This window comes from Diabrotica undecimpunctata, chromosome 5 (assembly GCF_040954645.1).
Source record: "Diabrotica undecimpunctata isolate CICGRU chromosome 5, icDiaUnde3, whole genome shotgun sequence".
NCBI lineage: Eukaryota > Metazoa > Arthropoda > Insecta > Coleoptera > Chrysomelidae > Diabrotica > Diabrotica undecimpunctata.
Genome location: NC_092807.1, coordinates 20,485,866 through 20,499,222, shown reverse-complemented (window position 1 = coordinate 20,499,222; position 13,357 = coordinate 20,485,866). Strand labels below are relative to the sequence as shown.

The window sequence follows — 13,357 nt, the reverse complement described above, 5'->3', positions numbered from 1 at the left end:
TTTAAATAAACCTACTTTTCCCGTTGACCCTACGCAAAATATATTAATTTTTTTTGGATTTTTGTAATTAAGTTTAGGTAAGTACACTCCAGTGGTTATTATTTTATGAATTGCATGAATTATTTCAAATGAAATTTTAACTTACGGATTTTTTTCTGAACGTCATTTGTTCCTAATGTTGCCATTACTAATAATTCCTAATATTACTAGTGACAATATTAGGGACTAAATATTAAGCTCTTTTGCAAGCATGCCAAGAAAACGAGTTGAGTGATCAGAAGATCTAAGCTCGGCGCTGCAAATCATAGCGAACGGAATGTCAATCAAAGGGGCTGCCAAGCATCATAAAATTCCTCGCTCAACGCTAGGTCTTTATCACAGAACACATAATCCCGTAAAAAAGCTTGGAAGATCACCGGTGTTCTGTGCAGAAAAAAAAATTATCTTCTTTTCGAAAGAATTTACACATTATTTGAAGTAGGTATGCCTAATACAAGTAAGATTCTAATGAAAAGTGTGTTTTCTTATGCTATAACAAATCATATACCAAATCCGTTTTCTAAAGAGTCAAATAACGCTGGTAGAATATGGCTTAAGTAATTCTTGTGCAGCCATCCAGACGTAGCTAGGTGAAAAGCTGAACTAATGAATACGGCTCCAGCCCAAAAAATGAATATAATATTCGTTGATAACTTCTTTCATAAACTGAGAGATACCATAGAAAAACTAAACCTATTTGACAAACCTGGTAGCATATATATTACGGACGACGAAAAAAGGGTGCAGATTGACAATCCATAAGCAACAAATTGTTTTTATTAAAAGGGGAGCAAAACGGGTACATTTAACCGCACCCGAACACGGAGAAAACATGTCAATTGTAGGTTGTGGAAATGCGCTTGGTCAACCTGTACCGCTTTTTATGCTATTTAATTTAAACCTAAATGGTCTGATCACTTGCCTCCTGGCTCAAAAGCTATTGTCACAAATAAAGGTCGTACGACATGCGAATCATTTGTTTTGTGGCTTGATAATTTCTTTTCATTCAGAAACCCTGGTCCTACCCTACTAGTATACTAATATTTGATGGAGTTTAAAGTAACCTAGATATTTTTGTAGTTGGGGCAGAAAACCGCATGGACATAACTTTATTTTGTCTTTCTAACAACACGTTACGTGATACACGAGTCTATCCTACAGTTGTTCATAGCTCTCTCTATTGCCCATATAACTTTGGGCAATAGAGAGAGCTATGAACAAGTGCAGGATAGACTCCCGATACAGAATGCTCATACACAATATTTACAAGAAAGCTACAATGAAAATACAAATTGATGCGAAAACCAAAGCTATACCAATTAACAGAGGAGTTCGCTAGGGAGATGTTATCTCACCAAAGCTATTCACACTTGGACTTGAAGACGTGTTTAAAGATATTAACTGGGCAGATAAGGGAGTAAATGTTAATGGAAGAAAACTGAGTCATTTAAGATACGCTAATGACATTGTAATATTCGCTACAAGTTTCGAAGAACTACGTGATGACGCAACTATTTCAAGCTTCGGAAAAATTAGGTCTTAACATGAACTTGGGAAAAACAAAAATAATGACAAATACACCGAACATTCCAGAAATAACATTGAACGACATAAATTTAGAAACAGTAAGCGAATAGGGTAAGAGCACCAGTTATTGGCCTCTTAAGGAGAGCACGTCGATATATCTATGAAATGTTTTGTCACTGTGGCCTATTGTAACTATTTTTAACACAATGGAATTTTATTATTATTTCTACATATTGCAAAATTTTATTACGTTAATATTTCATGTGTGAAAATATTTTATATGTGTTCTTTTGTAAACGTGCAAATGAACCAGTTATTGGCCACCCTGTTCCAGTTATTGACACCATATATGTTAGTGATTGGCCATCATTTTTTAAAGAGATATTTTACCAAATAATTCGTAAGTTAAAATAGATAGATAGGTAGGTGTTTGGGTAAGCAAGGATTTTGTGATGAGTGTGGACACAAAAAAAAAACACATCAAAGTAAAGTAAAGTAAACAGGTCAAAGTAAACTTTTATTTTTTATTTTGGTAAGATTCGCAAACATATAATTGATCTGTCTCGCCATAGAATCTTGTTATGCAAGTTACATGATATGTTCTAAGACACATTTGGCATCGAATGCCTTCTTTACACTCTGTAATATTTAGTACATATAGATAACACGCACCTTTAGTAACTTTTTGGTTTTTAAAATGTGATGGAATGTTTGATACCAAGTTTTTATTTTTAAAACGCGGAAGAACGTTTGATACCAAGTTTCGATTTTCAAAGTGTGAAGGAATATTTGATAATAAATTATCAGATAGAATTGTAATTTTTGTTGAGGACTGATCTGTATTATCATCAAATAATTTCCGTTTGGGTACAATTTTTTTCTCAGGGCTTGGAGATTTAGTGTGGGCGAGAAATATTTGCGGAGATAATCTCAAATTCACTTCTGGTGTAGGTGAATGCCTGAAAATATCAATATTATCGTGGTTATTTACAGAGCTTGATGATTTTGTGTGAGAATGAGTTTCTGGTATAGGAACTTTGACAAATTCAGGTAGTGGTGGCTCAAAAACCTCAATATTGTTACTTCTACTTTCCTGGTTTAGAGGAGAAAACACTTTCAATGATTTTTATATCTTTTTTTGATATTTTTCAATAGGAATGTGAACTTTTACACCTTTTTTTAATTTTGTTGGGGTCATTTCTATGGATTGTCTACTTTTCTCTTCAGACTTAAAAGTTTTAGCTAATTTTTTGGGATTTTTATTATTCGAGCTTTTTTTTTTATTTTTTTTTTATTTTCCTTAATACTCTTTTTTTCTTTTCTTTCAAGTTTCCTCTGTTCCTTTTTACGCTCCTCTTCTATTTTTTTTTCCATTTTTTCTTTTTCTATTTTTCTTCTATCTGATGAAGTTAGAACAAATGGAAGCTTTTGAGTTTCCTTCTTTCCTTTTCGTGCTGGAGTATCTGGCCATATTAAGTAAGTCGCAATAGATTTATTTGTAGCATTTACAGATATATTTTCAGAAATGTTTAGGGATTTCTAGGAGTTTTTGGGTTTTTGACCTTCTTTAACCGTTTTCGTCAAACTTGATTCAGCTTGATTTGTATATTCTTGTATTCTTTGCATGTTGAAAATTTCATTCTCAGGTACCATCAAGGTTTCGTTCTCGATTTCAGGAATGTTTACAATTTCAGTATCATCTATTATTACAGGTATATCATTTATATCGAAAAATACTTCACTTGTGTCTAAAAAGTTTACTTCTTCGTCTAAAATATTTTCTTGTTCGTCGTTTGGAGAAATTTCTACCGATGATTTTTCTGTAAATGCTGAAAAGATTTATTTCAATATTTGGTAATCATCAGATTGAGTTTTACAATTATTTCGACATAGCTCTTTAATTTTGTCATTGCCAACTATTTCCCAAAATTGTTTATAAGAAATTGTTGTATTTGGATCAATAAGTGTTGGTAAATCATTGTGCTCATTAAGATTATCTTCAGTTTCAAATTATTTCCCAAGATATTTTAAATAGTCAACAGCAGAAGAATTCCAAGGAAATATACCGCATGCCCTAAACCCACTTCTGATAACATCTGGATTTAACCTATCTATGGCAGATTTTAAAACAGGGGCAAATTGTACTTTCGTTAACACTTTTTGGGGGTTGTCTTTCCTAAACTGAAGCACAGCTTTGTTCCAAAAAGTTTTTAGAGGCTTAAATGCAGCCACATCCGCTGGTTGCAATAATCTCGTGGCATTAGGATATAAAGCTACTAAAATAATTTTTAAATCTGTACAAAGTTGACTTGTCTGTACAGTTAAATGGGTTTTATGCCCATCAACAAAAAGTATCACCGGACGTGTAATATTATTTCGATCTAAATAACGGTTAAATATATTTCCAATATATTCATAAAAGTTTTTGTTGTCCATCCAACCATTTTCAGTTAAACCAATACCCCACGAATTCGGCACAGCACTTAGTATATCATTTGGCAATTTTTTTTGGGAATAAATTATCATAGGAGGTAAAATATTGCCTATTGCAGAAAATGTGAACATAACTGTTAAGTTAACCTTTGGGTTATGTTCAATTTCATAGACGTTTCTGGAACCCTTCATAGCCAAAACCTTTTTATTTTTGGGACATAGATAAAAACATGTCTCGTCACCATTGAAGATTCTTGTTGGGTCTTGAAGAACGTCTGAAAGTCAAGATTTTATGTTGTCAAACCATTTGGTAATATCCCTTAGGTTAATGTTTGAACTTGCTGATGTCACTCCCTCTGAAGTCCTTAGCGAAATGTTGGGGTTGCGCTTTAGAAATGCTGATAGCCATGTTCTTCCTGGTCTATTTTCAACAAATGGATTAACTCTAGGGTTACTCTCTAAAAATGATTTAACGGAGTCCTTAATGTCGTCAACACGAACAGGAAATCCTCTATTTTGACAATGAAAAATCCAGAGTTTCAGTTGTTCCTCTTCATCCTTCGAAAGAAATGGATCTGGTCCATGGGTTATCTTGTAATGAAATTTTTCACTTTTCCGGTAACTTATAGTGGCTCTGGGAATATTAAAAATTCTTGAGGCTTCTCGCTCACTCATACCATTTATAATTAACTCTAACGCTTTTTTAACATCGTCTTCGGAATACTTTTTTTTATAATTGTTTTCAGTTTTAGATCGTTTTGGCATATTTTCTAAAACAATTTATAATAATTAGTTATTGGCCACATATAAAACACTAGTTATTAACATATGTCAATCACTAGATTCTTACAAAATCTAATGTTTCAGTTATTGGCCATCTAGGCCAATAACTGATACATTGATAATTTCATGCATTAGTAGTTGGCCACCTTAAAATTTACGTTATTTGTATAAATAACGTTATATTCGTTATGCAGTTTGGAACAGGACATACACTATATTCTCACAAAAACATAAAATATAAAGTAGAAAGTAAATTGCAGTATATAGTACTTACCGACCAACATAAGTTTCTATAGGTAAATAACAAAATTTCGGTTGCAAACTAGCGGCACAGAACAGTGTCTCATTCAACATCGAATACTGACTAAAATTTAATAGTTACCTTAAAACTAGATATGTCATACTCTAGGAGACCTGTTGCGAAACTTAAAAAAAGTAGTTAGAATTAACAAAATACCAACATTTTCCTAATTCTAATCAAAACATATTAGTAGGCCAATAACTAGCACATGGCCAACAACTGGTGCATTTACCCTACATCTACCTGGGACAGATAATGAAAATTAACAAAGAAAATCAAACTGCCGAAATTACCAGAAGAATAAGGTTAGCGTGGGCAGGATTTGGAAAACTGAGTTGGATCTTGAAAAGCACTAAAATAGAACAGTATTTGAAAACCAGAATTTACGATCAATGTATCCTCCCTATACTCATGTATGGTTCAAAGGCGTGGACACTCACCAAGTCCATTATGGATAAAATAGTAAAAGCACAAAGAGCGATGGAAAGATCAATGCTCGGGGTGAGACTTGTAGACAAATAACAAACAAATGGATTAGAAGCAAAACGAAAGTAAAAGACGCAGGAGAACATGCTGCCAAATTAAAATGGAGCTTCGCAGGACACAATGCCCGACTGAAGGATAAGAGATGGAACCACGAAATACAACAGTGGAGGCCATGGTTAGGAAAGAAAAGCAGAGGAAGACCACAAATGAGATGGGCTGATGATATTAAGAAGATCGGAGGACACAACTGGAAGCAAGTAGCGCAAAATAGAAGACACTGGATTACTTTGGGGGAGGCCTATGTCCAAAGTTGGATTACTGAAGGCTGAAGAAGAAAAAGAACAACACGTTACACGAGTTGCAACCTATGAACAAATCAGTGGTTAAAAGCTTAAGACATTTTGGAACCAAGAAGTTCTACAGTTTTTAACAACAAACCCTGGCAAGGCGATTACCAAAATGAGGTTTGGAGAAATTTTTTACACTAATTTAGCTAAAAGCAATGACACCATCAAACATTATCTCCGGTTTTGCATTTACCGGTATTTATCCTTTTAAACCAGACGCTATACCTGAAGCTGCCTTTGCACCACGTTTGATTACTCACAGAGAAGAAGACGAAGTAAATCACAGTAGCTTCCAAGATTTATCAGATGTTGTTAGAAGTTCTAGCAAGTTTTAGTTAACATTTAAATTTAAAAGTTAACGTGTCCCAGAGTTTTTTATTATTTTCTATAATAAGTACACAAACAATTTTATTCCATAAGTGGTTTCCACATTGTATATTATAATTAAATAAAACATATACAAAATAAAAACTTCAGAAAAAGCTTCAGAAATAATTTTTAAAATTAATTACTATTTAAATGGGAATAAGCCACAATTAGAGGTTAAAATACATTTATTGACGTTTCAATTTCCACTTCGGAAATCGTTCTCAAAATACAAACATTAGTGAATATGTTTTTTTGTATTTTGTATTTTGTATTTTGAGAACGATTTCCGAAGTGGAAATTGAAACGTCAATAAATGTATTTTAACCTCTAATTGTGGCTTATTCCCATTTAAATAGTAATTAATTTAAAATGCCACAAGAAAATAGCTTTAGAACAATAATTTTTAAAATATTTGGAACGTGCTTACTGTGCAGGATCATTTTCTTGTATGAAATAAAAAATATACAGTATGATGCAAATGTATGGAATAAATTCATTATTTCAGAAACAGACGACTTAAAAAAAAATCTTAAGAAAAGTTAGTTTTAATTTTTGAATGGCCATCAACTGCTATATATGTATTGGACATTACGTCATCAGTGTCGGCGTAATGACGTAATCGACGATTTTTTAAATACAAATCGAGGTCACAGGACAGCTCATTTGAAAGATCTCCTTATCGCCTTTGCAACGATATAATCATTTGCATATTTATTTCTACAGGGTTAACCAAAACTGTTGGTTTATTAATACTTATATTAACTTAATTAATATTTAAATGGGAATAAGCCACAATTAAAGGTTAAAATACATTTATTGACGTTTCAATTTCTACTTCGGAAATCGTTCTCAAAATACAAACATTAGTAAATTAAACAAATTTTGTTTTTGTTACTTAGTGAAAAATTCTTCTAATAATTTAATTTTATCTGACTCATCTATATTGACAATTCAGACATACATTATACATTTTAAAGTAGAAGACTTTAAAATGATATTGCCAATATTGTTGAGTTGCGTTCCTGGGACGACTTTACTTATAAGATAGTTCATTCGATTACATGAAATCAACTTTAACGTGAGAATATCCGTCAGAAAAAATCATAACATGTAATTCGTCTTTAAAAAGACAAATACATGCCATGATGACAGTAAAATTCTCCCGTTAGTGATTCCATAGTAAATTATGAGGGAAAAACCAGGAAAAAACCTCATAATACTATCCCGACATGGTAAGTATTTGATCTTGCATTTAGTTTACCTTCAATAAATACCAAATTCCGATTTTATATGTTTGTTATTTAAAAAATATAAATGATGTATTCTCTATATGTTACTGACTTACCAATACTGGTATTTTCCTTTTAATAGCTTCCTCTTTCAATATGGGTAACCAGATCCTACTACATTCTGCCGAGGAATTCGCGACGCAATTGGTCTCATTTAGCATAATTAGAGCCGCTTCTTTGATTTTTCTCTTTTTACCATCAGTTTCTTTTAGGACTATATTTGAATCATTCCATTGAACCCTATGTTCATTATCCCATGCATGTTTACATATTTGAGATCTATCAAATTCTCTATTTTTAATATAGGATTGATGTTCACTTATTCTAACATTTAATGGCCTTGATGTTTCACCTAAATAAAACTGATCGCATTCACAAGGTATTTTATAAATGCAATTCTTTGTTCTTTCTTGTTCATTGTTAGGTTTGGTTTTGGACAAAATTTAAAATGCCACAAGAAAATAGCTTCAGAACAATATTATATTAACTTATAACAAATGTTTACTTAAATACAATTAAATTACAACAAATGTTTAAATTGACGACTTTAAGCAATAACTCAATGTGAAAGGTGAGCAATAAATTCTTTCCTAGCGGTTTAGATGACAAGGTGCTATTTATGCAATTTCCGTTCTGATGCGCTCCTTCAACTCTTCTACATTATTCGGCCGATTTTGATACACTCTGCCCTTTAAATTTCCCCAGACAAAAGTCTAATGGAGTCAAATCCGGAGACCTTGGTGGCCATTCGATGGGCCCCCTTCTACCTATCTATCTACCTGGGAAAACGTGGTAACCCCATTATGTGGGTACCACGAATCATTTATATTTGGAAATAGCTAATTCAGATATAGCAACAGATAATCCTGTAGAAACTCTAGATAACGAGAAGTAGTTAAGTTTTACTCAAAAAAAATATATGGCCCTACAATTTGATCGTTTATAATGCTGGCCCAAACATTCACCTTTTTGGGATATTGTGTCCTATACTCTTCCATCTAATGTGGATTTTCACTTGCCTAGTATCAATATGTCTGGCGATTTACGTGACCGTTCAGCATAAAAGACTCTTCATCAGAAAAAACTACTTTTTGTCTGAATCCCTGATCTCCGTCACATTTTCCCATAACGGTTTCGCAGAATTTAATTCTTCTACCAAAGTCATCTTCTAATAGCTCCTGGGCTAGATGTACTTTGTACGGATGCCACTTATCCTTTTTTGACACTCTTACAACAGTTGATTGGTGGACATTATTATCTAGTGCGACCAGTTTCTTGGCTTCGGATATTGATGTTCTACCACTACTGGGAAGATCTTTAACATGGCCCGTTTCTCTAATTTTTTTTTTAAATCTTACTTACTGTTAATTGAATAATTGGTTTGCGATAAGGGTATTTAGCATTAAATAAATTACGAACTTCCGCTTGAGTCGTCACTCTATCTCCATAACCAATCATGATCAAAATCTAGATTCGTCCTGTTTCTGTTAGTTTCATTTTTGTAAATGCTGTTATTAATGTCGGCAAAAAACTCGAAGAGTAAAAATTTGACGTCTATTATTTGATAGATTCACAGATCATCGACAAATAAAGACGAGTCAATGACAATATGGATTTAAATTTTTTTGAAGAATAACTTGGAATATTTACTACAATAATTAATTTCAGATTATAATGTAGCATTTTTTGTTGTCAATGTATTTTTTTTTCGGAACCAGCAAAAAACACTATTTTGTTTTATTCCCAGTGGCGTTCCTTAGTGTATTTTAGTTCAGTGAATGAATATTTATTGTAATTCCATGTTACTTAACAAAGTTCATAATTTTGATGAACCCTGTAGAAATAAATATTCAAATGATTACATCGTTGCAAAGACGATAAGGAGACCTTTCAAATGAGCTGTCGGGTGGCCTCGGTTTGTATTTATAAAAATCGTCGATTACGTCATTACGCCGGCACTGATGACGTAATGTCCAACACGTATATATCAGTTGATGGTCATTAAAAAATTAAAATTGACGTGTTTTAAGATTTTTTTTAAAAGTGGTCTGTTTCTGAAATAATGAATTTATTCCATACTTTTGCATCATACTGTATATCAATTATTATAATAGTAATCTGTCTCCAGGGTTTTAGAAAAAAATATATGAATAATTAATTTCGCTAATCAATAATTTAAAAATGTGCTTCATGCATTAATCAGAATGAGGATAGTTCCAGATTAATATTAGTTCATTAGTTATTAATTTACTCGTAACATAAAAATACTAATGGTAAAAAATTATGTAAAAATTTATAGTAAAGCAAAAAATTACCTCGAGTTGTTTTTAGTAATTTGTGTATTCCATTTCAGATGGCAGATATACACTCGATATCTGTATTTTTTCATTATTAGTGCGATTAACTTGTTTTTTTTTATATACACTGCTTGATAAAAAATTCCGACGAATTCTTATGTGTAATTTTAAATATTTTTGTACGTTTCTAAATGGTCTATTTCACGAATTTATGACTGTTTTGGATTTATGACAACCAATGGTTTACTTTAATGTACAGGATATGAATTACAAAAGTAAATTGCTCTAGTAATAAAAATATGAAGCAAGTAATTTCTAAACTAAATTGAAAAAATCCTTTAACCATTTCAGTACGACCGACGGATTTATCCGTCAGTTAAAGATTGTACTCACCGGCCGGCTGACGTATATATCCGACATTGTTTAATCGTGTCCATTGGCATACTGCCTTATCGATGCGACACCTTCAGAAACTTTTTTTTCATCTCAGACGATCGCCGTAATTTTAAGTGAACGTTAGGTTGACCGGATAGCCGGACGGCGGAACATTTCGGCGATGCCGAAAATGTACGACGACCGGCAGCAGATTGTCTGCATCATGATTGCGTTTTTTGCTGGTGTTAGTCTTACTCGAAATGTCGGCGGAAGAGCGTGCCGGTCCCTCTGAAAGGCCACTACGTGGCCAAAAGCGTAAGCAACCAGATTCCAGTTATTGTGGCTTAGACGAACGTGACATTAGACACATTTTCAACGCTATGGATGAGGAAGATTTGTACCTTAATGAAGAAGAGCCATTTCAGGACAGTGGCAGTGAATACCACCCTGATTCCGAAAGCGAAAGTGTTATTTCTGAAGTGTGCACCGATCTGAATACACCGAGTGCACCGAGTAACAAAACACCGATGATGACTTTTTAGTCCGAAACCTTTCTGTCATGTAACCCGAAAGCGATTTCAAATTGTATACCTTTTATAAAGGATTTTAAATAAACTTTTGTGAGTGATGATATACTGCCAACTACAGAAATTTCATTTTTCTTGTGGATTATAAAATGTTCTATAAAATGACAAAATATTAAATAGTTCAGCTCAACTATGCGATTTCGCAACAATTAATGTAACTAATAATTATACAAGTAACCCATACTTGTCATGAAACAGCAAACAATGTAATTGGTGTAAAAAAGAATAAGTACTTTACCACGTAGAGTAAAGCGGAATGCTACCGGATTACGAAGACCACCGGTCTATACTCCTAGTATCCGAGACGAGACTCTCGTGGGACTACTCTACTCTCATTCCAAGAGAACCAGGCGAGGTTGAACGAGCTGGGCCCGTACACACCTCTTTTGGCCTTACACCAGCAATAGGGGCGCCGGTGTCTCGGCACGTACCCGCCTGGAGATTTAAGAGTGCTAGAGGAGAGATCCTCGGCGGCGACCTGTCTACATGCAAGGTGGAAATTCCTCTGCCTGCGTCACCTGTATGTCCATGGGAGGGGATAACGGATGAATGAGGTAATCGCAACACAGGTACTACGGGGGAGGTGGAGCCCCGCGATGCGTATGCAACAGGCCACCTTCATTTTGGTGTCGGACTCGTAAGGGCAGTGGAGGCGCTAACGGTCATATGCCGAAAGGCCAGGTAGACCAGGGTCCTGCCAGTTTTCCATAATTGGAGGGCACAAAGCATAGCTATGTCTTCTTGGCAGGTCAGGACCAAAAGTGAATTGTTAAGTTGAGAGTGGAAGCAGTTGTGTTTTGGAAGCACGGGTATGGGCGATTCTGAGTGCCGGAACTATAACTGGGAACGAGGTTTCATGTCATTCTTCATTCAACTTAAAACGAGTGATTATCTTTGCTTATTTCATGCGTACTATCCGCAGTTAGATGAAGTTGTTTGCACGATATTGAAATAATTATAAGTATAATAAACTTCAAGTATTTGGGCACAACACTGAATAGCAACAATAAGGTTGAAGTAAAATATTAGCAAAAATAGCAGCGGGCAAACTGCTTCTTTCAGTACCCTGTCCGATTATCGAACGTTGGCGATCATATTGGCAATAATAACTTTGTTTACGGCGGCTCAATGCAGGAGCCAGGATGTTCTTCTTCGGCCCGAGCCTCTCTTTTTGGCGATCTTACCCTGTATTATGAGGTGTCGAAGGTTATACCTCTCTGGATGTCTCATTACATGACCGAAATATTGTAACTTTCGAATTTTTATCGTTTTTGTTGTTTCTGTGCTTTTTTCATTCGATATAAAACTATTTCATTTCTTATTCGATCAACCCAACTTATCTGCAATATTCGTCGATAAATCCACATCTCAAAAGCCTCCAATTTTTTCATTAATGTCTCTGTAAAGGTCCAGCTCTCCATACCATACAGCAATGTGGAGAATATGTAGCAGCGTATTAATCTGATTTTAAGGTTTAACGTAATATCTCTATTAATTAGAATTTTCTTTAATTTATAGAAGGCGCCTCTGGCTTTTTCAATGCGTATTCTTATTTCTTTATTTATATCCCAGTTGTCATTAATTTTAGCGCTTAAATAGTTAATATTGTGGACTCTTTCTAACTCTATTCCATACGCACTGATGTTCGTTGGTTGTAACTCTGTTTTGCTGACAAAAATAAGTTTTGTCTTAGAAGTATTACCGTGTCGTCTGCATATCTGAGCAGTAAGCGGGCTTAAATGCAGGAGATTTAAGTAAAAATCTGAAATCAGAATTGCTGTCAAATTTGTAAAATCTAAAATATTATTATTCCAATAGTATTATACGGTTTCCAAGAATGATGCCTAACACTACAAGGACTAAAACGCTTTCTTCCCTTTAAAAAAAATAGATCAAGATCAAAAAAGCAAGATCCTGAAGCAAGGTAATTGGAAGATTCTCTCAAACGCCGAAACTAGAAACCTCTGTAAACAACCCCTAATAACAAGTATAGTCGGATTCCGAAGACTTACATAGATAAGTTATCTCCTGAGAAGTGGTAATAAGAGAGCAGCCAGAAATATAGCTGTATCGACGACAGTTGGAAAGCGTCCATTGTGTCATTCGCGATTAAGACAGTTTGACAACATCAAAAGGGACTACCAGGAACTCAATGTATCTGCACCATTAGAAAGAGCTGTAATGAACTGCAAGGCGTGGCCAGGCATATGTAGGGAGGCTAAAACTATTTAAGGGTTGTATGGAACATGGAACTGTTGGTACTAGAAGGAAAGGTAGAAGGCCGAAAGCCAAGAAGAAGATCTCCAACACGATCATCATCATCATCAACTAGCCTCTTACGTCAACTGCTGGACATACGCCACTCGCATGCTTTTCCACTTAGTCCGATTTTGCGCCATCTGAATCCAATTTGTAGTCACTCTTTTTATGTCATCTTTCCATCCTGTTGGGTGTCGACCTCTATGTCTGTTAGCTTGTATTCGGGGTCTTCATTCCAAAATTGTGATCTTGCTACATGACCTGC

The 13,357-nt window shown here is 34.4% G+C and overlaps 1 protein-coding gene across 1 annotated transcript; it reads right to left on the bottom strand.

The window, feature by feature from the left end:
* Positions 1–3,105: 3,105 nt before the first annotated feature.
* Positions 3,106–10,314, bottom strand: LOC140442110 (uncharacterized). The gene is made up of 5 exons (XM_072533187.1): positions 10,265–10,314; positions 8,621–8,909; positions 4,338–4,722; positions 3,633–4,274; positions 3,106–3,395 (listed from the first exon to the last, which is right to left on the bottom strand). The coding sequence occupies exons 1-5, from the start codon at positions 10,312–10,314 to the stop codon at positions 3,106–3,108; spliced, it is 1,656 nt and encodes a 551-aa protein (XP_072389288.1).
* Positions 10,315–13,357: the final 3,043 nt, after the last annotated feature.

Coding starts and splice junctions, on each gene's coding strand:
- LOC140442110 (XM_072533187.1), bottom strand. CDS start 10,314: ATGCCAATGGACACGATTAAACAATGTCGGATATATACGTCAGCCGGC. Junction 4,723..8,620: donor CTTTTATGCTGAACGGTCAC/GTAAATCGCCAG, acceptor TATAAAAAAAAG/TATTCCGAAGACGATGTTAA. Junction 3,396..3,632: donor AAGTGGGTTTAGGGCATGCG/GTATATTTCCTT, acceptor AAATCTTTTCAG/CATTTACAGAAAAATCATCG.